Source organism: Myotis brandtii, unplaced genomic scaffold, assembly GCF_000412655.1.
Source record: "Myotis brandtii unplaced genomic scaffold, ASM41265v1 scaffold8, whole genome shotgun sequence".
NCBI classification, from domain to species: domain Eukaryota; kingdom Metazoa; phylum Chordata; class Mammalia; order Chiroptera; family Vespertilionidae; genus Myotis; species Myotis brandtii.
The window spans coordinates 6,589,480-6,614,968 of NW_005371219.1; the positions used below are offsets into that span (position 1 = coordinate 6,589,480).

The 25,489-nt window shown below is 37.2% G+C and overlaps 1 protein-coding gene and 1 pseudogene across 7 annotated transcripts in view; both read left to right on the plus strand.

Annotated features, from left to right (window-relative positions):
* CDK19 (cyclin-dependent kinase 19) overlaps positions 1 to 25,489 on the plus strand; it is a 114,859-nt gene that overhangs the window by 20,908 nt on the left and 68,462 nt on the right. For 5 of the 7 annotated variants that reach the window (XM_005883749.2, XM_005883751.2, XM_014531342.1 and 2 more), the window contains one exon: positions 16,595 to 16,670. In XM_005883749.2, coding sequence (XP_005883811.1) covers positions 16,595 to 16,670 — 76 coding nt within the window. Of the gene's footprint in view, positions 1 to 12,655; positions 12,705 to 16,594; positions 16,671 to 25,489 lie in introns of all 7 variants that reach the window. The other 2 variants (XM_014531339.1, XM_014531340.1) reach the window with 1 other exon arrangement.
* LOC102240098 lies at positions 23,245 to 24,664 on the plus strand (annotated as a pseudogene).

The window sequence follows — 25,489 nt, forward strand, 5'->3', positions numbered from 1 at the left end:
AACAGCAGAGCAACTGGGAATCACTGGTCACTATGATACACATTGACCACCAGGGGGCAGACGCTCAATGCAGGAGCTGCCCCCTGGTGGTCAGTGTGCTCCCACAGGGGGATCTTTGCTCAGCCACAAGCCTGCCTGACGGCTGCCAGTACAGTGGTGGTGGTGGGAGCCTCTCCCGCCTCCTCAGCGCTAAGGATGTCCGACTGCAGCTAGACCTGCTCCCGGCTGGCAAGTGGACATCCCCAGAGGGCTGCCGGGCTGCCAGAGGGATGTCTGACTGCCAGCTTAGGCCCAATCCCCCAGGGAGCGGGCCTAAGCCAGCAGGTGGTCATTCCCCGAGGGGTCCCAGACTGTGAGAGGGCACAGGCCGGGCTGAGGGACCCTCCCGAGTGCACAAATTTTTGTGCACCGGGCCTCTAGTTTTGTAATGAGCATTTAAGGTTCCTCCATGCCTTTTCATAGCTTGATAGCTCATTTCTTTTTAGCACAGAATAACATTCCATGGTTATTATCTATTCACCTACTCAAGGATATCTTGGTTGTTCCAAGTTTTGGCAATTATGAATAAAGCTGCTATAAATATTTGTGTGCAGATTTTGTGTGGATATAAGTTTTCAGTTCATTTGAGTAAATACCAAGGAGTGTAATTGCTGGATTGTATGGTAAGAGTATGTTTAGTTTAATAAGAAACTGCCAAACTTTCTTCCAAAGTGACTTACCTTTTTGCATTCCCACCAGCAATGAATGAGTTTTCTTATTGCTCCATATCCTTCTCAGCATTTGATGTTGGCAGTTTCCTGGATTGTGGCCATTCAAGTAGATGTGTATGGTGTCTCGTTGTTTAATTTGTAACCCTCTAATGACATGATGTTGAATACCTTTTCCTATGCATGTCATCTGCATATCTTTAGTGAGATATCTGTTCAGATCTTTTGCCCACTTATTTTGTTTTATTTTTTCCATCACCATTTCTCCCCCCCATATTGTCCATTTTTAAATTGGGTCTTTTGTCTTATTGTTGAGTTTTAACAATATTAAATCAAGTATTTTGGATGCAGGTCCTTTAACATATATATGTTTTGCAAATATTTTCTCCCAATTTGTGGCTTATCTTTTTAGTCTCTTAAAAGTGTCTTTTTGCAGAGATTCTTTCATAAATTTTATTTTTCAATTACAGTTTACATTCAGTATTATTTTGCATTACTTTCAGGCACACAGCACAGTGGCTAGACAATCATGCACTCTACAAAGTGTTCCCCCAACACTTCCAGCACCCACCTGGCACCACACATAGTCACTTCAGTACCATTGACTATATTCCCTATGCTGTACCTTACGTCCCTGTGACTGTTTGTAACTACCAATTTGTATTTCTTAATCCCTTCACTTTTTTCATCCAGCTCCTCAACCCCTCTCCCCTCTAGCAACCATCAGTCTGTTCTCTGTGTCTATGAGTCTGTTTCAATTTTGTTTGGGGTGAATTGCTCTGAAAATTTCAATTAAATCCATCTGGTCCAGTGTGTCATTTAAGACTGCTATTTCCTTTTTGATCTGTCTGGAAGATCTATCCATTGATGTCAATGGAGTGTTAAAATCCCCTACTATGATGGTATTACTGTCTCTCTCTTCCTTTGTGTCCATCAAGATTGCTTTAAAATATATATTTTATTGATTTTTCACAGAGAGGAATGGAGAGGAATAGAGAGTTAGAAACATCGATAAGAGAGAAACATTGATCAGCTGCCTCCTGCACACCCCCCACTGGGGATGTGCCCGCAACCAAGGTACATGTCCTTGACCGGAATCGAACCTGGGACCTTTCAGTCCGCAGGCCGACGCCATATCCACTGAGCCAAACCAGTCAAGGCAAGATTGCTTTATATATTTAGGTGCTCCTATGTTGGGTGCATAAATATTTATAAAAGTTATATCCCCTTGTTGGATTGATCCCTTTATCATTATGTAATGTTCTTCTTTGTCTATTATATCCTTTGTTGTATTTTGTCTGTCCATACCATTACTTTCAGTATGTGTGTGTCTTTCATTCTTAAGTGGGTCTCATGTAGACAGCATATATATGGGTGTTGTTTTCTTTTCCATTTACTAGTAGCAACCCTTTGCCCCTTTTTTTCGTAATCCACATCCAAGGATATGTTTCTACTGATGTTTTAGAGAGAGAGGAAGTGGGCGGGGGGGAGAGAGAGAAACATTGGTTGGTTGCCTCTAGCACATGCTCTGACCAGGAATCGAACCCACAACCCAGGATGTGCCCTGACCAGGAATTGAACCTGCAACCTTTTGGTGCACTGAATGATGTTCCAACCAACTGAGCCACCTGGCAGGGCTATCCTATGTCTTTTGATTGGAACATTTAATTCATTTACCTTTATTTAAAAAAAAAAAAAATATATATATATATCTTTATTGATTTCAGAGAGGAAGAGGGAGGGAGAGACAGGAACATCAATGATGAGAGAGAATCATCGATTGGCCGCCTTCCACAAGCCTCCCCCCACGGGGGATCGAGCATGTGCCCTGACCAGGAATCAAACCATAACCTCCTGGTTCATATATCACTGCTCAACCACTGAGCTACACCGGCCAAGCTAATTCATTTACCTTTAAAGTGATTATTGATAGGTGTATGTTATATACTGTTATTATATTCCTTATAATTATGTTTTCTTTTTACTTTTCTTCTTAAAGAAGTCCCTTTTAACATTTCTTGTAATACTGGTTTGGTGGTATTATTGCCTGGGAAGTTGTATGCTTCTCCTTCAGTTTTTGTTTTTCCTCCTTCAGTTTTAAATTATAGCCTTTCTGGGTCTCGTCTTAGTTGTAGCTCCTTGCTTTTTATCCCTTTGAATATTTTATGCCAATCCCTTCTGTCCTGAAATGTTTCTGTTGAGAAATCAGCTGGCAGTCTTATGGGAGCTCCCTTGTAGGTAACTAACTATTTTTCTCTTGCTACTTTTAAGATTCTCTTTTTGTCTTTAACCTTTGCCATCTTAATTATGATGTGTCTTGTTCTCTATGCTTCCTGGTCTTGTGTGTCTTTTTCCTTGACAAGTGTAGGGAAGTTTTCAGTCATTATTTCTTCAAATAGGTTCTCAGTTCCTTGCTTTCTCTCTTCCCCTTCTGATACCCCAGTGATGCAGAAGTTGTTACGCTTGATGTTGTCCCTGAGGTCCTTGAAACTATTCCTATTTTTTAAACATTTTTTCTTTTTTCTGCTCTGATAGCATTTTCTTTTACTCTGTCTTCCAAATTGCTGATTTGATCCTCTGCTTCATCTAATCTGCTGTTGATTCATTCTAATGTGTTCTTCTTTATAGACACTGGGTTCTTCATTTCTGACTAGTTCTTTTTTATGGTTTCTGTTTCCTCTTTTTTGCTTACTATCTCTTTGTGGAGGTTCTCACTGAGTTCATCTATTCTTCCCCTAAGTTCCTTGAGCATCCTTATAACCATAGATTGCTTACCTCCATTTCATTTAGTTCTTTTTCTGGAGATTTTTTCCTAATCTTTCATTTGGGGCATCTTTCTTTGTCTCCCCATTTTGGCCGCCTCTCCATATTTGTTTCTGTGTGTTAGGTAGATCTGCTATGTCTCCCAGTCTTGGTAGGATGGTCTTTTGTAGTGGGTGTCTTACAGGGTCAGTGGTGCAATCTCCCTGATCACTTGATGTAGGTGCTCCAGGAATGTTCCTGTGTGGGTATGGGAGCTCTCCTGTTGTAGTTGAACCTTGATTACTCTTGGCCCATCTGTGGGTGATGTTGACCTTAAGGCTGGCTGACTATGAGGATGGACCCTATAACAGTGTATGAACTGCTGTGCGGGGGTTTGACCCCAAATAGTGGAATTTGCCCCAGCAGTGTCTGGTGCCTGCTGAGATCTCCCTTTGGGTGTGCCATTTGTGGTGCCAATTAAGTCATGTTCTGATGTGGTCTGAAGTTTGCCCTGTGGTGTTTTGGTTCTGGGGCCTCTTGGGAGGGACTTTGGTGCAGATTATTGTCAGATGCTGCCTGTGACTAGCTCTGGCTACTTGTTTGGAGCTACAAAGTGACCCACAGTTTGTGGTTGCCTCTGCTGGTCCTGGGTGCACCTGAGGGGGCCAAGCTGCATACCAAGGCTGGCTTCCACCACACTGAGTCCAGAGACAGGTCAGCAAAAGGCCCAAGGCACTTCGAGATCTGCCACCGTCTGTTGGTTGCTTGTTAGGCTTAGTCACTGGAATAGACTCTGGCAGTAAATATAGAAATTGCATAAGGTAGGTTTTCAGCGAGTCACCAGGTAGGGGCCAGTGGTGTTCACCAGTTTGATACAGATTTAAACTATATGCCAATGATGTGTCTAGGCCACTCTGCAAAAGTTTCATTGTACACCAAGGCCAGCCAGTACCCGCCTGGGGTCTGTGGACCAACCTTTGTGATGGAGTGGGGTCTTAAGGAGTTGGCAGGGTGAGGCCAGCCGACTTAGTTTAACACAGATCAAGATTGACTTTTTTATATTAAAGTTGTATTCTATAACCTTACTATAATCGTTTTCTTGTTCTAGGAGTTTCTTGTTGATTAGTTGGGATTTTCTCCAAAGACAATCACATCATTTGTGAACAAAAACAGTTTTCCCCCCCTTCTCAATTGGCATACTTATTTCCTTTTCTTATTTTATTGTATTAGCTAGGACTTCCGGTATGAGATTGAATAGGAGTGGTGACAACAGACATTTGCCTGATCTGAGTGGAGAAACCATCTAGTTTCTCTTTATGAAGTATGATAATCTTGATAGATTATTCTAATCAGTAGTATAAAAGATATCATGTCAGAGGAGGACTCCTCTCTTCCCAGTCCCTTCCCCTCACCTAAACTTCTGTGAGACAGGTAGGATTAAATTGATGGTGATAAAAATATTTTAAATTATGGGATTCAGGCAGTTTTCATATAAAGCCTTATATTTAGTTACTATGCACATGACTAAGTTCCTCTACACTCTTGTGAACTCCAGTAGGGCAAACACTATATATACCTCAGTATCTTATTGCAACCCTCGTAGTGTTCAAGATGAAAGAGGCATAAGTATATATTGAATAACTAATTCTAGACTCTCACTGTTAACCTCTATTTTACTAGAAAAGGCAGATAACCAATAATATCAGCCCTCTAATTAATGAATTGACCAAATATTTGATTATTAGTTGTGATGTCTATAAAGACATACATGATAATGATAGAAACTTATTATCCATATTAGAGGCCCGGTGCATGAAATTTGTGCATGGGGGGGAGGTCCCCTCAGCCTGGCCTGCACCCTCTCCAATCCGGGACCCCTCGGGGGATGTCCGACTGCCAGTTTAGGCCCAATCCCGCAGGGCCTAAACTGGCAGTCGGACATCCCTCTCACATTCCAGGACCGCTGGCTCCTAACCGCTCGCCTGCCTGATCGCTCCTAATGTCCTCCCCTGCCAGCCTGATCCCCCCTACCTGCCTTCCCCTGCTGGCCTGATCGCCTCTGACTGCCCTCCCCTGCTGGCCTGATCACCCCTAACCACCTCTGCCTTGGCCCCTGCTTTGTCCGGAATCATGTCCAGTCTAATTAGCATATTACCCTTTTTTTTAGTACAGATAGGAAATGTTTCAAATTTCATGTTCAGATTTTTTGCTGATTATCTTTTTGTTAAAAAGTCATATTCTTGTGTCCCTTCATGGATGTTCTAATTGAACTATCTAGTCACAGATTTCTTTTGTACTCCTTTAAGAAAAGTTTATAGTTTTGATGTAGGAACTGACATTGAGCATGAAGTGGGTGCTGACACTGTGCTAGATAACTTAGTTATGTGATCTCATTTATCATTAAAACGATTGTGCTGTGTTAGTATTATTATTTCCAATTTGCAGATGCAGAAACTGGTAACGTGGGTATAAGTAACTTATTAGCTCTGTGACTTAGTATATAATAGGTATATGATTCTATGCCCCAGGCTCTTTAAATCACACACTACAGAAAAGTTACCATACAAAGTGGTATAGGATGAATGTCATGTATATAGTGTAGAGATGTGCTTGGAGAATGAGAAGAGAGGTTTGGCCTTAGTCTAGAGTGTTCATAAATTTCTGGAAGCTTGACATTGTCTGATGGATAGGAAGGAAGGGAGGGAGGGAGGGAGAGAGGAGAAAAAGGGTACAATTTGAGAGATCAGGGACATCATTCAGTGTGGAAAAGACTGAGAGCCAAAACAGCAAGTATTTTGTGATTTGACAGTATAATATAAAACTATAATAAAATTTATACCATAGTAATAAAATGCTATAGAACAAAGTTTGTTTTTTATTTTAAATGAGTACCCCCTCCTCTGTTTTCCCCTTAAAATAATTCGCTATTAGGTGTTGAGTATGAGAGAGTAGATCACTGAACCATTACGTAACTCCTATATTATCAGTTGTCTGCTGGGTTAGAGCAATTAGTGCAACAAGTACAGAGGGAGCGAAAGCCCAGAGAAGAAAATGGAAGATCAAAGGATCTTAATAAAAGAATTTTCCTAAAATCAAGAATATTATATTTATCTCTTATCCATATCTCAGTTGGTTAAGTACCTCAAACAGCCATTAATATTGTAAAAGTTGTGGAATTGCAAAGGTCTGTAGGAGGTATAACAGCTTTCAGTGAACTTAGTGGGGAGACCAGAGTGAAATAATTGGAAGCCACTTAGCAATGTTAAGCATGAGATAATGTAGTATACATTATTAATACTGTGATATCCTTTTTCTTAAATGATGTCCTTGAGTTCTGTTCTCCTCTATTCTTACAATTTCAATTTCTAAATACTTTCACATCTCTATCTCCAGTCCATATCTCCCTTCTAAGTATAGACTCATCAAAATGCCTTTCGGACATCTTCATTTAGACAACACCACAGTACTCTCAGCTTCAATTTTTCTAAAACGACTGTAGTCTTTTTTCTTTTCTTAACTGAGTGGATGGCATCACAGTCACCCCGTTATCCAAGCCAGAAACAGAATCATTCTTGCTTTTCTTTCTCTTGTTTCTTAACCACATGTTCAGTTGATACTGTTTCCTAATGATATTTCAGAACCATCCGCTTCTTTTTATTTCCTCTGCCACCATCCTAGACTGTAGTCATCTCTTAAATTACTGAAAAGACCTCTTAGTCTTTCTGTGTCCTCTTCACCTCCAAACTATTCACAAACACACAGAGTGTTTGAAATCCTTTTTTTCTTGAGATGAAGTCCAGTTTGTTATTTTTGTTTTTTTTTTACTGTGGGCTTACCTGTTCTGCTTGATTTGGTCCTGCCTCCTTCTTCAGCTTTAACTTACTTTCCTCTGTTCTAAACTGAACTTCACAGGCATTGTGCTCTTTTGTCTCTGAGCCTTGACACATGCTATTCCCTTTTTCCAGAAGAGGAATATAAAGAAATGAAACTGTGGCGATTAAAAGCACACAAACTCAGGAGCCAGACTTCTAGATCCAGGAGAATCTTGGATCATCCACTTAACTAACTGGGTGATCTATAGTGAGTTTCTTAACCTCTGTGCTTTCAGTGGCCTCATCTGTACAATGGGGATAGTAAAAGTACGTGCTTCACAGTATGTTATGAGAATTAAGAGTTAATGTAATTGGGGCTCTTAGAATGATGCCTGCTTTGTACTAAGTAATATATAAATGTAACTTATTAATAACTCTTGTAAATGTGTTGTAATACTGGATAGTATTTTTGTTTTAAAGTTGATTCAATATTAAAAGAAAAAATACTATTTTTCCTCATAAATTATGAATTGATTGGCTCATTATTATTGGTAATTCTGTTCTTGAATGGGCAGTAGCTTTATTTTTCTAAATTCTTTTTTTTTTAGCTTTCTAGTAATTAGAATTTGATCTTAGGTTGACATTCCTATGAAATGGATCACTTAGCAACATTAGGTTTACCTGAATTTTTATACAGACTAATTCAGGTCAACCTATATGGAAACTTTTAGAAGAAAATTATTTCTTAATAGCTAATAGCTGACTTTTTACTTTATGATTTATGTGCTATATTGATTAAAGTTTCAAGTAAAGTTCTTTGAAGGAATTGACTTTGTTCCTTTCAAGTTTATTTCCGAAATAGTGGATTATAATGGTTCAAATGGTTTGGGTTCTGGTAAGGATACTTGCTATATAGTATTAGGAACTAGATTTTCTGAAAGAGAAAATTCTGCTTCTCTATTCACAACTCCACTTACATCCAACATTCCCCAGAATACTTCTGATACCAGATAATGTGTTTTTTCCTCCTATACTGACCAATTCTCTGACACCAGCTGGGGTATCCTACAGTTTAACTCAGTTTTGACACTAATTACTTGGAGTTGGTACAGACTCCACAGGTTAAGAGCTCGGTCCCACACGATTGTCCCCTAACCCCACTTCAGATGCCAGGCACAAGGGTTGGGTCCCCAAGTTAGTTGTCCCCAACTTTTGTCAGACTTGGCTTCAAATCAGAAGTTCCCATGACTCCCTCCTCAGATTCAATCATTTGTTAGAATGTTTCACAGAACTAAGGAAAACAGTTTACTTACTAGATTACTGGGTTATTACAAAGAATATACTGTGTAAAGGATAAAAATGAACAGCCACATGAAGGATACATAGGACTGGGCCTATATCTGGAAGGGTCCCAAGCACAGGAACTTTTATCCCTATGAAGTTTTAGAGTGTGCCGCCCTTCCGGCAAGTGAATGTGTTCTGATTCACCAACCTAGATGCTCTCTGAACTCTGTACTTTGGGGATTTTTATGGCGTTTTCATTATGTAGGCATGATTGATTAAATTGTGACCATTGGTAATTAATTCAACCTCTAGTTACCCCTCTTGGGGGTGGGAGGGGCTGAAAGTTGTAATCACCTGATAATGTTTCCCCGACAACCATTCACCCATCCACTGGTTATCTAGGGACTTTCCAAAACTCAGGTGTGGTTGAAAGGGGCTTGTTATGAATAAAAGAATTTTTTTCATTTATCCTTCTGGAGCTATTCCAGGAACAAAAATGAAATATTATGGTAAAAGATACTCCTATGCTCTAATCACTTAGGAAATTACAGGGGTTTTAGGAGCTGTGAGCCAGGAACCGTGGAGGAAGATTGAAATATATATTTCTTATAATATCACAGTGTCACATTCTGTGTTGTCACAGTAGTTAAGATCAGCTATGAAAAACATGCAAAACCTAAATTTTATCAAAAGAAGATTCCTCAGTGGTCTAGGTTTGGTAGAACCTTCAATAGTATGGTGAAAAACTATACATTTAAATTTTAAGTGTTGCTGTTGACATCTTGACTATTAATTTCTTTTTTGATACACAAGGTTTTGGGCTTGCTCCCTGCAGGGCACATACAAGAATCAACCAATGAATGCATAAATAAGTGGAACAACAAATCAATATTTCTCTCTCCCTTTCTCTCTTTCTAAAATCATTGAAAAAGACTAATAAGTTTATTTCAATGCAACAATAGTTGAGTTTCTACTATTTGCAAGGCACTTTGTTAGCTCCTGAATAATATACGGGAACTTTTATAGCTGTTTTTATTTTTTGGTTAATCCTCATCCGAGGATATTTTTCCATTGATTTTTAGAGAGAGTGGAAGGGAGAAGGAGAGACAGAGAGAAACATCCATGTGAGAGAGACACATCGATTGGTTGCCTCCTGCACACACCCCAACTAGGGTCAGGGAACTTGCAACCGAGGTATGTGCCCTTGACCGGAATTGAACGTGGGACCCTTCAGTCCGCGGGACCTTTCAGTCCACGGGCCAATGCGCCAACCATCGAGTAACACCAGCCAGGCTGTCATTTGTTTGTTCATTTTTGGAAAATTTCATGATAAAAAATTTTAAAATATTAGGGTATTACATAAAAAAGAAAGAGTTCCCAAGTAAGGAATCATTACTACCATGCTGTGTGAATATTGAGTTTATAATATTGAATAATGACACCAATGTAAAACTAATCTTTTTTGAGTTTTGTTTTTCCAGATTTTTATTCCTTATTTTGTGTGTGTGATGTGGAAGTCTCTTAATCAGCTAAGCCAAATCATCACATATTAAAGAAAAGGGATATAACATTGATTTATGCCAACATTCTTCTTGAAGAAAAAAAATTGTTGGCAAGACTCAGGTGTCATATTGTTTGAAGAATGTCTTACCGGTAACACATGGTTGTAAAAACTGGTCATACTGTACCATCTTGGATACTGTTACTCTGATGATTTAATTATTGAATTTTACTCTTACAGTTTTGAAAAGAAAACCTGAAGGATGAATTCATAGAATTGTTTGTGAGAGAGAAGTGCTCAGAAATTGTTCTTTCATCTCTTCTTTCCTCTCTCTGTCTCCTTTCCTCCTTGTCTCAAGTTTTTTCCTGGGCACCAAAAAAGTCATCTATGTGCTGCTTCCTCTAATCCAGTGGTTCTCAACCTTCTGGCCCTTTAAATACAGTTCCTCATGTTGTGACCCAGCCATAAAATTATTTTCATTGCTACTTCATAACTGTAATGTTGCTACTGTTATGAATCGTAATGTAAATATCTGATATGCAGGATGGTCTTAGGCGACCCCTGTGAAAGGGTCGTTCGACTGCCAAAGGGGTCGCGACCCACAGGTTGAGAACCACTGCTCTAATCCAATATCTCATGAAGGCTCAAGGCCTTTCAATCTGAAACTACTATGATAGGCCCTCAAGAAACATCTTTAGGATATCTCCTCTTGGAACTTCTCAGATATTTTCATTTTGGGTTAAAAATTTTTTCTATGTAAAAGAATCATTTATAAGAATATTCTGAGATCTGACCCAACTCTTGTTCTCAATGATATCATCCTCCCCATCAGCCAAGCTCAGAACCTCAGACTTAACCTGATTCAATCTTCTTAATCATTATTTATTCATTTGGTTCTGCCAATTCCTTCTTAAAAATTACTGTCACAAGTGTTCCTTCTTTTCTCTAGTCTTACTGTTACCACTTTGTTATGGAGAATGTTGAACTTGGAATTAGGAGATTTTGTCTTAACTCTGCTTCTAGCTGCTGGCCTAGCTTCTTCATCTTTAAAATGAGGAGGTTGTCTTAAGCCCCTTTTGGAGCTAACTTTCTATTACACTAACCCAAGTTCTCACCTTCTTACATTTACAGTAACCTCCTAATTGTTTTTCACACTTCTAATTTCAGTTCTTTCTACATAGATTAGTCTTCATATATAACTTTCATTGCCTTTAGAATAGACTCTTATAATATCTGGTCTCCATTTTTTTTCTCACAACATCATTTCTTTGGTTAATGGTGTTATCATTTGCACAATTAGACAAAGTGGAAACTTCATCTGTCTTCGGAATCTTTCTTTGATCTACAAAATCAAATTGGTTATCAAATCTGTCGGTTCTGACTCAGAAATGCCTTTTGAAATCCATATTTGTTCTCCTCTGTCACTCTTCTAATCTCCATATTTTCTAATCTGGACATTTGATGCAACGTACCAAATATTTTGTCTACCATCTCAGTTATCCTTCTGAGCAAATATCTGTTAATGTACCTTCTCTGTTCTAAAAACCTCTGGCTCCACATTGTTTACATATGAAGTATAAGCTTCTTTGACAGCTCACATGGTCCATTCCCTTTACTTTTCTAATCTCATCTCTTGCCCCTTGTCATCATGACTCCAGCTGCCAGCCATCTAAATACCAGTGGTTTTCTGAAGATGCCTTTTATTTTTCTCATGCTACACTTCTGCCTGGAATTCTGTATCTCCTCATCCCTTCTTTCTGGAAACTGTTCTCTTAAAGGCATTACTCATGTAGTTAATTTCCTTTCTTAAAACTCTGGAAGAAATATTAGTTTCATTCTTTCTGTTCTTGTTATGCATACCTCTTGAGTGCAGAGGGAGTCATATCAATTATTTGTCTATATTTTCCACTCACCCAGAATCTCTTTCAGCTGGATTTTGAACTTTGATATCTAGGGTAGTCTAATTTTGTTCATCCTCAGAGCTTGGCATAGTGTTGGGGCATGCACTATTGACTCAGTATTTGTTTGTTGGTTGATGTAAAATAAATCAGTAAGGTACTTCTGTTTTCGTTAGAAACAAAAATGGATTTTAACATTATTAGTTTGAAGAGACTAAAAATTTTCTCTCAGCCTTGCTTGAGCTTGAATTCCCTCATCTTTTTTTAAAAGATACTTCTAGATTTTTGTCTGTCAAAGGTTCTTGGGACCAAAGATGGCCCAGAGCTGATCTGAATACCTTATGGTGTAATTGATAGGAGCCAAAAAAAGCCCTGCATCTGTTTAGTTATGATGATAACAAATGGAGTTTTGGGCAGACCTTAACCATACTGTGCATACAGGCTGCTGCATGGTGCTTCACCTTGCTAAAAGTGACTGGGGGCTGGTCACCAAGTTTGTACGTTATTGAAAGGTATAAGACTATTTTTTTCATTAAACCAGTTCTTAAGATTTCATTTAAGACATGTTCCTACTGAACTTGCTTCTTTAGCTTGAACAATTCTTCCCTGAATTACATTTAAATAGTACCACTGAGTCTGGTAGAAATTTTAAGGCGATGATTTCTATAATTTGCACAACTGTGTGCTTTTTATTTTTTCTTCTGTCTATAGAATTGTTTGCATCAAGCGTTTTTCAGAACACAGTATCTCAGATGGAAAGGTAATCGGGTCACAGTGTCTGCCAGATTTACTTTTTTATTTTGTTGTTACATAATGTTCCTGTTGAATAATACTTTCTTTGTGACTGTTGAGAGTGAAACCTGCATGGTTTTGCTACACATTACTAACATATAGGAGAAATGTCATTAAATTAAAAAAATTTCTACATTAAATATATCTATGGTTATAGTACAAATTTATGTATTTTTAATTTTGGATTTATTTAGTAAACTCCTTTGATTATTTTCAATATGTAGGCACTCTAACTTTGCATAGTATTTAATATGTCCTAAAATTTAGAAAGCAGTTTACCTGAAGGCTTTGAAATTGCTTTGTCTGTCTTTATTATAGTAAACAATAAACTACTTTTATTTAGAAATAAAATAGCTTTAAGAAAGAACTAAGCTGCCTGTAAAAGCCAGACCATCATAACAGTATAGGTAAGGTTCACCTGCTTTTCAGCCTTGTTATGTAAAAGAAGAAATTACACCTACGGCATTTAATATTATATGTGCCTGAGACATATAAGCTGTGGGGTATGACTTGTCACTTCCATTTGAAGGAATTCCTGGAGAGGGTCACTCACATGGATTGAGAGCAATAAAGTTTCCCTGCCCCGTGTGCTAGTCATTGAAATATTTGTGGGCCTTGTGGCATGTGACCAAAGATTGGCATTGACATAGTACCATGGTAAAAGTGGGTCCCCTATGTCCCCTGGGATTCTGCCACTTGTTCATATGGGGCCATATCATCACTTACTACCTGACAGTTAACATAAGAGAAATGGTAATGATATATGTACTTTGATTCTCAATCTGAAAGTTGCAAATAATTCTTAAGTTTGCAGACCTTGGAGTATTTTATTAATTTAACAGATGGAAGTTATATTTAAATTTATTAAGTGAAATAATTGCTGGGTTTGTTCCTAGTTCCTATCCACATAATTCAGAATAAGAAGCTTATACTTCAGTCTGTTCTGCTCAAGGTTTCAAATGCCTTTGACAGTGTCAATGTAAAATTCTAAAGTCATTTAATGTGATGTGTTAATTTTGTACTTTTTGATTCACTGCAAAAATTTTATAGTTTCCATAGCAACAATAACCTATCCAGATTGTGTAATATTCTTTACAGTATTAAAAATAAAACTGTGCAATTACATGAGCTTCTGGAAGACTTCATTTAGGGAAATAGTATTGAAATACTTGTTTTAAAAAATTATGATTTCATGCTAAAATTTTGTCAGAAAGCTTATATAATTTTATTTTTATAATTTATTATACTTAAATATTCTGTAATAGATGCCTACTAGTTAATTTAATTATTAAATTATGAACTTTACATTGTAAGCACTGTGTTAAGTTCTCAGGCACAAGGGCTATCACATACATACCCACACATATACAGGGTGTCACCAAAAAATGTATATACACTTCAACAGCTGATAGCTTAATTTTGAAAATTGAATGTATTTTAATAAGCACTGCCTTTATAATTATTCAAAGTGCATGTATACATTTTCTGGGATACCCTATATTAAGGGTGGGGGGGATATTTGGCTTTAATGACATTCAGTCACCTGCTGCTTGTACTTCTTAGTGGCTTCTGAGTAGTTTGAAAAAGTCTAGTTTTATGTTTGGAGGAAATAGGACAGAGAAAAAGGAAAAATGATCACTTAAGCTTTCCATGTTTTTTACTTTGTTCTTGAAAACATACCTAAGATAGCACTTTGAAAATACTAAAGATTGTTTTAGTAGGTGACTATTTTCTGACTGTCAAATTATTTTGGCTCTTTTCTTTTTTCCTTCAATTCTTACTTAAAAGACAATGTAATGTTAGTACTAAAGCTAATTAACATAACTTTCTCCATCTTAACACAACTGCTTTTCATTAGTTATATTACCTCAACATATGTTTGGATATATGAATGTTTTTATATGGTATAATTTGTGTAATTCTCAGTAGTTAATGGTAAACATTTTTCATGTTTCTAATGACCTTCATAATTATTATTTTATTAATTGATAGCAGTCCATCCTTTTAAAATATCTGGTGTGTTTTCTTTTTATCAAAATGCTGTTTATAAAAAAAGAAAACAAAAATAAATAAGAAAGTAAAAAAAATGCTGCTTAATTATCTTTTTTAAAAAAATTAAACTGAAATAAGGTTTATTTTTTTTTTTAAACTTTACTTGTCCTAGGTTATGGACAGTAAATGACATTAATTAAATTTCTGCAATTAGTCTTTGAGTAACTTTATATAATCTTTGTTAGAGAGGCCAAAACACAAATTACTTACTTCAGTTTATGAGGCCTAATACATTGACTTTTAATTACAGTTCTTTAGATGTTGGAAGGAAACCTCTCTTTATTTCCTTTCAGAATAATTTTCAGGCCAGCTTTTAGAGTTTCATTTTTAAAAAATGTTTGTCTTTCTTTTTTACACCAGCAACCTACAGGGCTGCTGCTTGGATCTGCTTAATTATCTTGAATGCCATATACTGGAAGAGTAATGGACATAATTTTCACACTGATTGTGGGGGAAAGTAACCATAACTCAGTTATTTGCCCAAAACCTAGATGTTTGTGAAAATCTTCAAAAGGCATTAAGTTGTTTTAAATGCATATTATAAATAACCTCTTAAACTGATTTATCTGCTTATAAATGCAGAATGGGGAAAATGAGAAATAGGTAAGTAGGACAGGGTGTGGCACCACTATCATTTGGCAAAACAAAGCATCATGACATGGTGATACCTTGCTGAGGCTCTAATATAATCAAAAGACAAAATTTAGAGGGTATGGATTATACTCCTCTTATCAGAACAACCCTCAATATGAACCACATTTGTGACATTCAGCTGGGGCCTTGGTGTGGCTGATTCTGGTGTCAGCACCCTGAAGATACTGTGTGGTCCTAGCCACTAATCTGATATACTATTACTATTTTTATGAACTGTATCACTATTTTTGAACTGCTGTCTTCACTTGGTTAAGCATCCTGGTAACTACTGTGGTTCCCCACAGTCCCTAATCCTACCTCCATTATTTGGAAAATTCACTGTAACTACTGGGATTTTCCTAGAGTTCTTGAGATGGTGGTGGTTGGAGTTTCTCACCAAGTCTTTCCAAGGCTTTATGTTGAGTTAATGGGGCTTTTCAATGTTCCCTATACTATGTGAGAACTAGGGTGTCTCAGCGGGTCAATATTCTTCTATAGCTTCTCCCTCCTAATAAATGATTCTGATACGATGAAATTACTTTAAACAAATATAGGAGTTTACATATGGCGTTTATTTTTGTAGTTAATATTTATAGCAATGCTTTCATATACCAGATAATTAAAATAGGAGTAGAATTATCTTGCAGTATACTTAAGTTGATATTTATACTTATTTACTTTTTTAAAAAAATATTTTTTTGTTGATTTTAGAGAGGAAGGGAGGGGAGAGAGATAGAAGCATCAATGATGAGAGAATGATTAATAGGCTGCCTCCTGCATGCACCCTACTGGGGATTGAACCCCCAACCCAAGAATGTGTCCTCATGGGGAATCGAACCATGATCTCCTGACTCATAGGTTGACACTCAACCACTAAGCCATACCAGCGGGGCTATGCTTGTTTACTTTTTGAAACTAGTGCCTTGTTAGGTATCCTGTTCTGTTTCAATTTTGAATTTTATGTTTTGGCTCTGTCTGGTATTTTCATTGTAACATGAATTTATTTTGGTATTTTGTATTTCTATAGTTGAAGTATCAGAAATAATAAGCAGTGCATGCATGTGAGAGTGTTGACATATCACTGAGAGACTAGTGCATTTTCATTGTTTTTGTAATTATAATTTTAAATCTGAAAATGTGTAGAAAAAATAATTTTTTTGTGTTCATATGCAGAAAAGATGAAAAGGAATATGCATTGAAGCAAATTGAAGGCACAGGAATATCCATGTCGGCTTGTAGAGAGATTGCAGTAAGTGGATATAAATATTTATTCTGTTATTGATATTGGATGATGATTGATATTAATATAAAATAGTTTCATTAATGTAAACAATACATGGTTATTTCAAAGATGTTAATGATATATAAGATGAGAAAAGCTGCATAAACTTGTTGATTACTTGAAAACCATCTTTTGAATATTGATTGTCTTAATGATATTTAGGATTTATAATTTTAGAATTACTGAGTTAAATGTTGACTTAATTAATTTAAATTGTGATCTAATGTAATTAATTTAAAAAGGTTTTAAAAATATTTTTTTTCTATTGCTTTGAAAATTTCCTTTTTAAAAATGCCCCCCTTGCCCCCTGAAAGTCAAAATTGTTTGGGTATTTTTACAAATATAGGGTGTCATGGATCATTAGTGTATCTAGTTAGATTATGTACAGGGAAATTTACCATGCCATCTGTATTTATGTAGAGTTTAGTTTAAATGGAAAAATATTTTTACAGTTGATCTTAGCCAAAAGGCTCAGAAACTGTAAACATATTTTTGAAATACAATAAAAAAATGAAAATGAAAGCAGATAAAAAACTGTGTCCTTTGATCTTACTGTAAAGGTTAAATGTACAGGGATACAAAATCATGCTTTTTCTTGTAAGGCAATATTTTTGCTAATAGAAGCTGGAAGCCAACAAAGCTGAAGAAGCCTCTACTAGTATGTCTGCCAGCCAGAAAACATACTGGACAGTGTGAATCGTTTTGACAAGAAGGTGGTTTAATTTGGAAAGGCTGGAACTGCCCTGGCCAGTGTTGTTGGGTGGTTAGAGGGTTGACCTGCTCACTGAAGGGTCGCAGGTTTGATTTCAGTCAAGGTTGTTTATCTGGGTTGTAGGTTCAATCTCTGCCCTGTTGGGGCACGTGTAGGAGGCAACCAATCCATGTGTCTCTTTTACATCAGTGTTTCTCTCTCTCTCTCTCTCTCTCTCTCTCTCTTCTACTGTCTCTAAAAATCAATGGAAAAAAACAACCTTGGGTGAGGATTAACAATAACAACAAAAGAAAGAAGAAAAGGCTGGAAACTTCCCTCTACTGGTATTTGGATTTGCTCCAACAATAAAGCCTAATCTTACAAAATCTTATAAATAAAAGTAACAATATGATTGGAGAGGTCCAGATGAAGCTCTCTGAAATCTGGATGTTTTGTGACTGGGAGCAGAGCAATGAAGACCTCTTTCAGATGACATTATTCTTCCAGAATTATTCCCATTTTTTCCTTGTAGTCTCAAATCATGGTTTTAAAGGAATTGGAAGTTATGCCATTTTCTTTCCGCAAGTAACTAAATGAAATTCTGATGTTTCTTAATGAAGCTAGTTTCACTTTTTTGTCCTTTAAGAGCATGCTGATACCATCAAAGATTCTTGTTTTGTGAACCCATTTTGGAAATTGGAAAGACTGTTGAGAGATAAAACAGTGAAAAGTGGCTTGCCATTAAAACTGATGGTAACTGGTAACACATCTGGTTTTGTTGCTTTGATGAAGGAAGCTCTATAGGTCACTATGAATCATTGCTTTTACATTAGCATCATAGACTGTGCCAAAGATCATGAAAGAAGTCTTCTCCAATGTCTTAAAAGTCACTCTTTATCCCTTGAATCACTACCTTGTCAAGAGCTTTTATTGAGAAATGGGAGTAGAATATTGCAGGGAGGTTCATTGATTCTCCAAAGAACAAGTCTTGACGCACTGGGGAATTCTAATTCCATTTGCTGCTACATAACTTGGTGTGAATCAGGGTTTTCAGAACACTTGCCTATTGGATTGTTAAAGCTACTGGCATATTGTAAAAACACACAACCATTCTGCTTACTGTTCTAGCTCTTTATTCAAGAGAAACAGTAGCACCCTTCTAATAGTGGTTGATTTTTGTGAAATTGATTTTTTCTTTTAAATTTAATATCCTTTCTAATCTAAGCATCCTTTTTAAGTTGGGAGAGTTTAATCTGTTTACATTAATGTGTCTATTCATATATTTAGAATTCTATTATCTTATTTTTAAGTTATCTGTGTCTGATGCTTTGATTCTCCCCCTCCACCCCTTCTTTTCTGATTTATGAAGTATTGATTGAGTTTTCCTTATTTCCTTTTTTCCTAAACTTCTGGTTTGGAAATAACTTATATTATTTCTAGGTTAGTAATTACTCTTGCATTTTTACATACGTATTTGACTTAAATTCTCAAGTTTATCCAGCTCCCTCCATGCAAGGACCTTAGAAGTTTTTAATTCAGCTATTTTCTTTTATTTCTATTATTTTAGTTCTACCTTGTTTTCACTTAACCTCTACCCCTAGTCCCCAAGTTTGTATATTTTTAGTTTCTTAACAGTCAGCACTTATTTAGATCTACTTGATTCTTTTTTTGTGCACACTCCTTATTGAGGTATATTTTTAGTGTTTCTTTAATCAAGGGCTTGTTAAATGACAAATTTTTAAAAGTTTTTGACCAAAAATGTCTATTTTGTCCCCACTTTTGAAATACAGTTTAGCTGGATATACAATTTGAAGTTTGTTCTTCAGCACTTGGAAGATTTCTCCGTGGTCTTCTGGCCTTGGTTATTCATGATGTGATGTCTGTTGTCAGTGATGTCAGTGATGTCTTGGCTTTCCAGGAAGTCTGTGTTCTCCCTGTTTGATTTTAAGGTTTTCTCTTTGCCTGTGGTATGCTCTGCATGCTGCACAATATAAGGCCCAGGACATATAGCAAACTTCCTTTTATTTTGCCAGGCTAGTGGATAGAGTTTTTCTAGTCCTATTTTTCACTGAACTTCTTCCTGGAGGTGGGCACTGTGGAGGGGTCTTTTTTCACTACCTCAAATGTACATACCTAAGATACTATCTTCTACTTAAACAAATTGTTTTTTAATTGATTTCAGAGAGGAAGGGAGAGGGAGAGAGAGAGAGAACCATCGATGAGAGAGAATTATTGATCGGTTGCCTCCTGCATGCCCCTTACTGGGGATCAAACCCACACCCGGGCATGTGCTCTGACTGGGAATCGAACTGTGAACTCCTGGTTCATGGCTCAACCACTGAGACACACCTGACAGGCTATCTTCTATTTTTAAGTGGGAATTTTTGCTTTTACATTTAGTTTGTCATTTTTCAAATACAGTTGACATACAGTATTATATTAGTTTCAGGTATTCACCCCAGTGATTAGATATTATATAACTTACTAAGTGATCATCCTGATAATCTCATACCCATCTAACATCATACATAGTTATCAGAATATTATTCACTATATCCCCCATGCTGTACTTTATATCCCAAGTTGTTACAAAATAATCATGGGATCCCTTCACCTTTTTCAACCATCCCTACAATATCTGGCAACCATCAGAATGTTCTCTGGATCTATGATTCTGTTTCTGTTCTGCTTGTTTGTTTATTTGATATTTTAGATTCAATTATTGATATATATGTGTTTATTGCCTTTTATTCATATATTTGATTTTTGTGTTTCTTCTTAAAGAATACCGTTCAGCATTTCATGTAATACTGGTTTGGTGATGATGAACTCCTTTGGCTTTTTCTTATCTGTGAAGCTCTTTATCTGACCTTCAATTCTAAATGATAGCTTTGCTGGATATAGCAATCTTGGTTGTAGGTCCTTGCTATTCATCACTTTGAATATTTCTTTCCACTCCCTTCTGGCCTGCATATTTCTTTTGAGAAATCAGCTGACAGTTGTATGGGTATTCCTTGTAGGTAACTAACTGCTTTTCTCTTGCTGCTTTTAAGATTCTCTCTTTGTCTTTAACCCTTGGCATTTTAATTATGATGTGTCTTGGTGTGGGCCTCTTTGGGTTTCTCTTGTTTGGGACTCTCTGCGCTTCCTGGACTTGTAAGTCTACTTTTTTTCCCCAGGTAGGGGAAGTTTTCTGTCATTATTTCTTCAAATAGGTTTTCAATATCTTGCTCACTCTCTTTTCCTTCTGGCAACTGCATAATGCAAATGGTGGTACGCTTGTAGTTGTCCCAGAGGCTCCTTACACTATTTTCTTACTCTTTTTTTCTTTTTGCTCTTCTAATTGAGTGTTTTTTTGCTTTCTCATGGGATGGAGCCTGCAACTGAGGTTTGTGCCCTTGATTGGAATTGAATGCATGACACTACAGTCTGAGGGCCAGTGAGCAAAACTTGGTAGGGCTCCTGTTTCTTGTTTAACTTGGGTCTGTCAAAGCCTGTGATCTTCTTAGGCATTTCCAGATAATGTCTGACTATTCTATAAAGATTATGTAATACTTTAATGATTCTATAGAGAGACTCTTTGCCATGATTTTAGGTACTGGTTCTCAAAGTGTAGTTCCTAAATCTTCAGTACCAACATTACCTGGGATCATACAGTGCACACTGTTTATGTCATTCAGTAGATACTTTTCTTTGTCATGATTTTTAAATTAAAGTTTGATAAAGTTTTTGAACTCATGGGTGGTTCAGTGATGGATACTTTTAACAAGTAGAAATATGAGTTTTATGGCTTGGTTTATTTGTTTTTGTACAGAGAGAGTGCTTATTAAGTCTAAGGTATACTGTCAGGTTAAATACTATAAAAATGATACATATGTTGGTATATTTATTATTTCCTTATACTTGAGCATAATTTATTTTTAAAAGTTTTTAAAAGTTAAGTGTTAGATGTGGAATTAAAGAAACATTTTACATCTGTAAATTAATTACTTTTTACCCCCATAATCTGCCTAACCCAAGCTCAGAAGAGAAGTTCAGTGTTATTTACATAACTCCTTTTAGTGATCCCCATGGGTTTAAAACATAATTAGCATTGTTGCACTTCCTTCCATAGAGAAAATATATGCTGTCTTAATAAATGTAATATGCTTTTGTTCATGAAGAATATTACTTAGTACTGCCAACTGTTTTAGGATGCTAAAATAAAAATATTTACAATCCAAGAATACTTTAAAATTATTCTTGTAAAAGAAAGATGTTCCATTGTTTTTGGTTATTCATCATAAAAAAATGCTGTGAAAAGCAAACTGCATGACATTTCAAGGTGATCATTTCAATTAAGTTTTGCCAAGGTATTAGAACATATGAAATGAATGATAGAACCATTGTAAAGGCATTAAACAGTCATTGGACTTTTAATTAAGTGCAGAAAACCCACATAGTGTCTCATATAAAGGAGTGTTCAGAAAATGCTGGCTTAGTTTAAATGATCAAGTTAATTTTGATGCTCTTAACCTACTAACATAATGTTTTTTTCACTTAGTGAGTAAGCTACTATCAGATACGTTAGACATTGTGAACTGGCCCTCAGTGCTCCCGGATTGTGAGAGGCAGTCGGACATCCCCCGAGGGGTCCTGAATTGGAGAAGGGGGCAGGCTGGCCTGGGGGCCCCCCCCCCCCCGCCATGCCCGAATTTCGTGCACCGGGCCTCTAGTCTATATTATAAAAGGCCTGTGGCTGTAACACTGTAACACCGTAACAACCAACGACTGGACGGGGAACCCTGAGGAACCGGGTGGGTGGTGGCGGTGGCTGGAGTGAAGCAGCCCAGGTCCTGGGTGCTTGGCGGTGAGCAGGCGGGTGGGGCGGTGGGTGGGTGGGCATGGCAAGGCTCGCGCAGGTGGGCGGGGCCGTGTGATTTTGCACACTGGTCTTCTAGTAATAATAAAATGAAAATAAGGGTTGTTGGCAAGGATGTGGAGAATTGGAGCCTTCATACATTGTTGATGGAAATGTAAAATAGTTTAGATGTTATGGCAAACATTTGGGTGGTTCTACCAAAAGCTAAGCATAGAATTACCCTATGACCCATCAGTTCTACTCTTGGGAGTATGCCCAATAGAACTGAAAACAGGTGTTCAAACAAAAACTTGTACACAAACGTTTATAGCAGAATTATTTATAATAGCCAAAAATTGGAAACAATTTACATGTCCATCAGCTCATGAATGGATAAATAAAATGTAGTATATACATACAATAGAATATTATTCAGCCATAAAAAGAAGTGAAGTACTGATGCTTGCTGTAAGATGGATAAATCTTAATAGCATTAGGTTAAAGAAACCAGACACAAAAAGCCACATATGGTATGATTCCATTTATATGAAATGTATAGAATAGGCAAATCCATAGAGACAGAAAGCAGATTAATGGTTGTCAGGGTCTGGGAGAGTAACTGCTTAATTGGTGTGGGTTTTCTTTTTGGGATGTTCTGGAATTAGACGGTGATGATAGTTGCACAACATTATGAAGGTACGGGAAGTTACTGAATGGTACGGTTTAAAATGGTCAAGTTTATGTTATATGAATTTTAGCTCAGTAAAAGAAGAATAATTAGTATGATTATAATCCTTTTCTTAGTAAAATATTGCCAAAGTAAAATTTTTAAAATCAAAGGAAACTTTCAACATTGGTATTTTATCCTTAGAAAAATTATAAAATTACATTTGTTGAAATATATATGAAGTCAAATAAACATTCTTTCAGGTTTTTGTTTTGTGCCTCATTCAAAGGAGTTTTGCTAGGTACAAAGAACCTTAGAATAAAGCACTACAGCTCTTTCTTCCTGTCACGCTGGAAAGATGGCATCCCTCGAGGAAGGCACTGGCTGCACCACCAAGTCTTAGCTCCACCCCCTGCACAGCAGGGAAGAGCAAAGGCGGGTCTGGAGATTTAGCCATGAAGCAAATGCAGCTAGATGGCTTCCTGGTATTAAAGATAATCAAACATAATCAAGAAGGACAAGGAGTGCTTTGGGGCCTGGTTGTAGAAGATCGGCTTGAAATTGCCAACTGCTTACCTTTCCTCCAGCACACAGAAGGTGATGCTGACTTTGACAAAGTCCAATATCAGATGGAAATGATGCAGAGCCTTCATCATGTCAACATTGACCATCTCCACGGGGGCTGGTATTAGTCTCCACATACTATGGCTGGTTTGTCACCCAGGTGGTCCTGGATTCTTAGTTCAGTTACCAGCGTGCCTTTGAAGAATCTGTCGTTCTCATTTACGATCCCATAAAAACTGCCCAACGGTCTCTCTCACTGAAGGCATGCAAGACTAACTCCTAAACTGATGGAAATCTGTAAAGAGAAGGGTTTTCTTCCTGAAGCACTGAAATAGGAAAGTATTATCTTTGAACATAAATTTGAAGAAGTACTGATTATAATTAACAATTCACATCTGATCAATATCCTAATGTGGGAACTTGAGAAGTCAGCTGTAGCAGATAAACATGAATTTCTCAGCCTTACTAGCAGCAATCGTTTGGGAAAGAATCTACAGTTGCTGATATACAGAGTGGATGAAATGAGCCAAGATATAGTTAAGTATAACACATACGTGAGGAACACAAGTAAACTGCAGCAGCAGAGCACCTGCTTCAGTAGCGCTAGAGTTGAGGAGAACCCCCACTTCCTGAGGAGGATCTGTCTGTGTTCTTCGTGAAATCTGTTAGAAGAAAAATTGTTTATAGATGATGTTAACACTATGGTTCCATATAGGCCTGCTATTTCTAAAGATCAAACATTATTTAATGTTTATTATAAGTTAATTATAATGTTTATTATAGTAAATTTATTTGTCTATTCAATGCAGAACATGTAGGCAGTCTTGAGAGTAGTATTTATTTTCCAAACTATGTTCCACAGAATACTAGTACCTGGAAATATTGGTAGAAGCTCTGTTTTGGAAGGAGGCGGGTTCCATGGTCAGTGTATTTAGGAAAGGATGCTTGCCGCCTGTTGGAGTTCCATAGTGTACCTTAGCCTGTTCAGGGCTTTGAGACATAGTCTAGAAATCTGTTTGACTTAGCATTTCCAAATTTTGGGGAGGGGGAAGCGACCGCATAGCTAAATCTTATATAACATCAGTTGGGAGACATTGTCTTAGAGCACTATAAATTTGTACACATTCCTCCATTTACATCTGGGGAGATAGCACAGTATACACTTAGTTATTCTTTAACTTATATCCTTTATAATCTGGGCAAAAACAGTACATTTATTTCTATTTGAAAATGGTTCTGGCCCTGGCCGGTTTGGCTCGGTGGATAGAGCGTCGGCCTGCGGACTGAAGGGTCCCGGGTTCGATTCTGGTCAAGGGCATGTGCCTTGGTTGTGGGCACATCCCCGGTGGGGGGTGTGCAGGAGGCAGCTGATCGATGTTTCTCTCTCATCGATGTTTCTAGCTCTCTATCCCTCTCCCTTCCTCTCTGTAAAAAAAAAAATCAATAAAATATATTTAAAAAAAAGAAAAGAAAATGGTTCTGTTTTGTGATTGCTTATTTCTAAGGGTTCAAATCCAGTAGCTCTAAGGGTGATGTGGATTGTTGTTGGCAAAGTTATAGACATCTAGTTAGGTATTGCTTTGGTGATACTCTTGAATTTTGTATTTTCAAAATTTTTGTAACAATCTCTTGTATTTCACTTTGCTTAGAATCATCTATTTCAAGAAAGGATGGGTGGTGGGCAGAGAAAGGTGGAATGGGGCTGTCAGGAAAAGGTTTTACAAAGGACAGAGAGGATGGTTGAGCTGAATCTTGAAGGTGAGTGTCTGAGTATTTGCACTGAGCATCTAGAGGCAGTTTGGTGTGGCTTGAGGTAGTATGCAAGCAAGAGGCCAGCCAGTGAGAAAGCTGTAGAATCAGGTCAAGGAGCTTCAGTGTTACTTTCAGAAATATTTTTAGGATAACAGAAACTGCTAACTCAGTACCACTATTTTTGTTTGATCAGATCTTTTAAAAAGTGGTCACATTTAATAGATACCAGAGATATCTAGAATTGAGGGATTCTGAAGCGTGGAATTTTATGT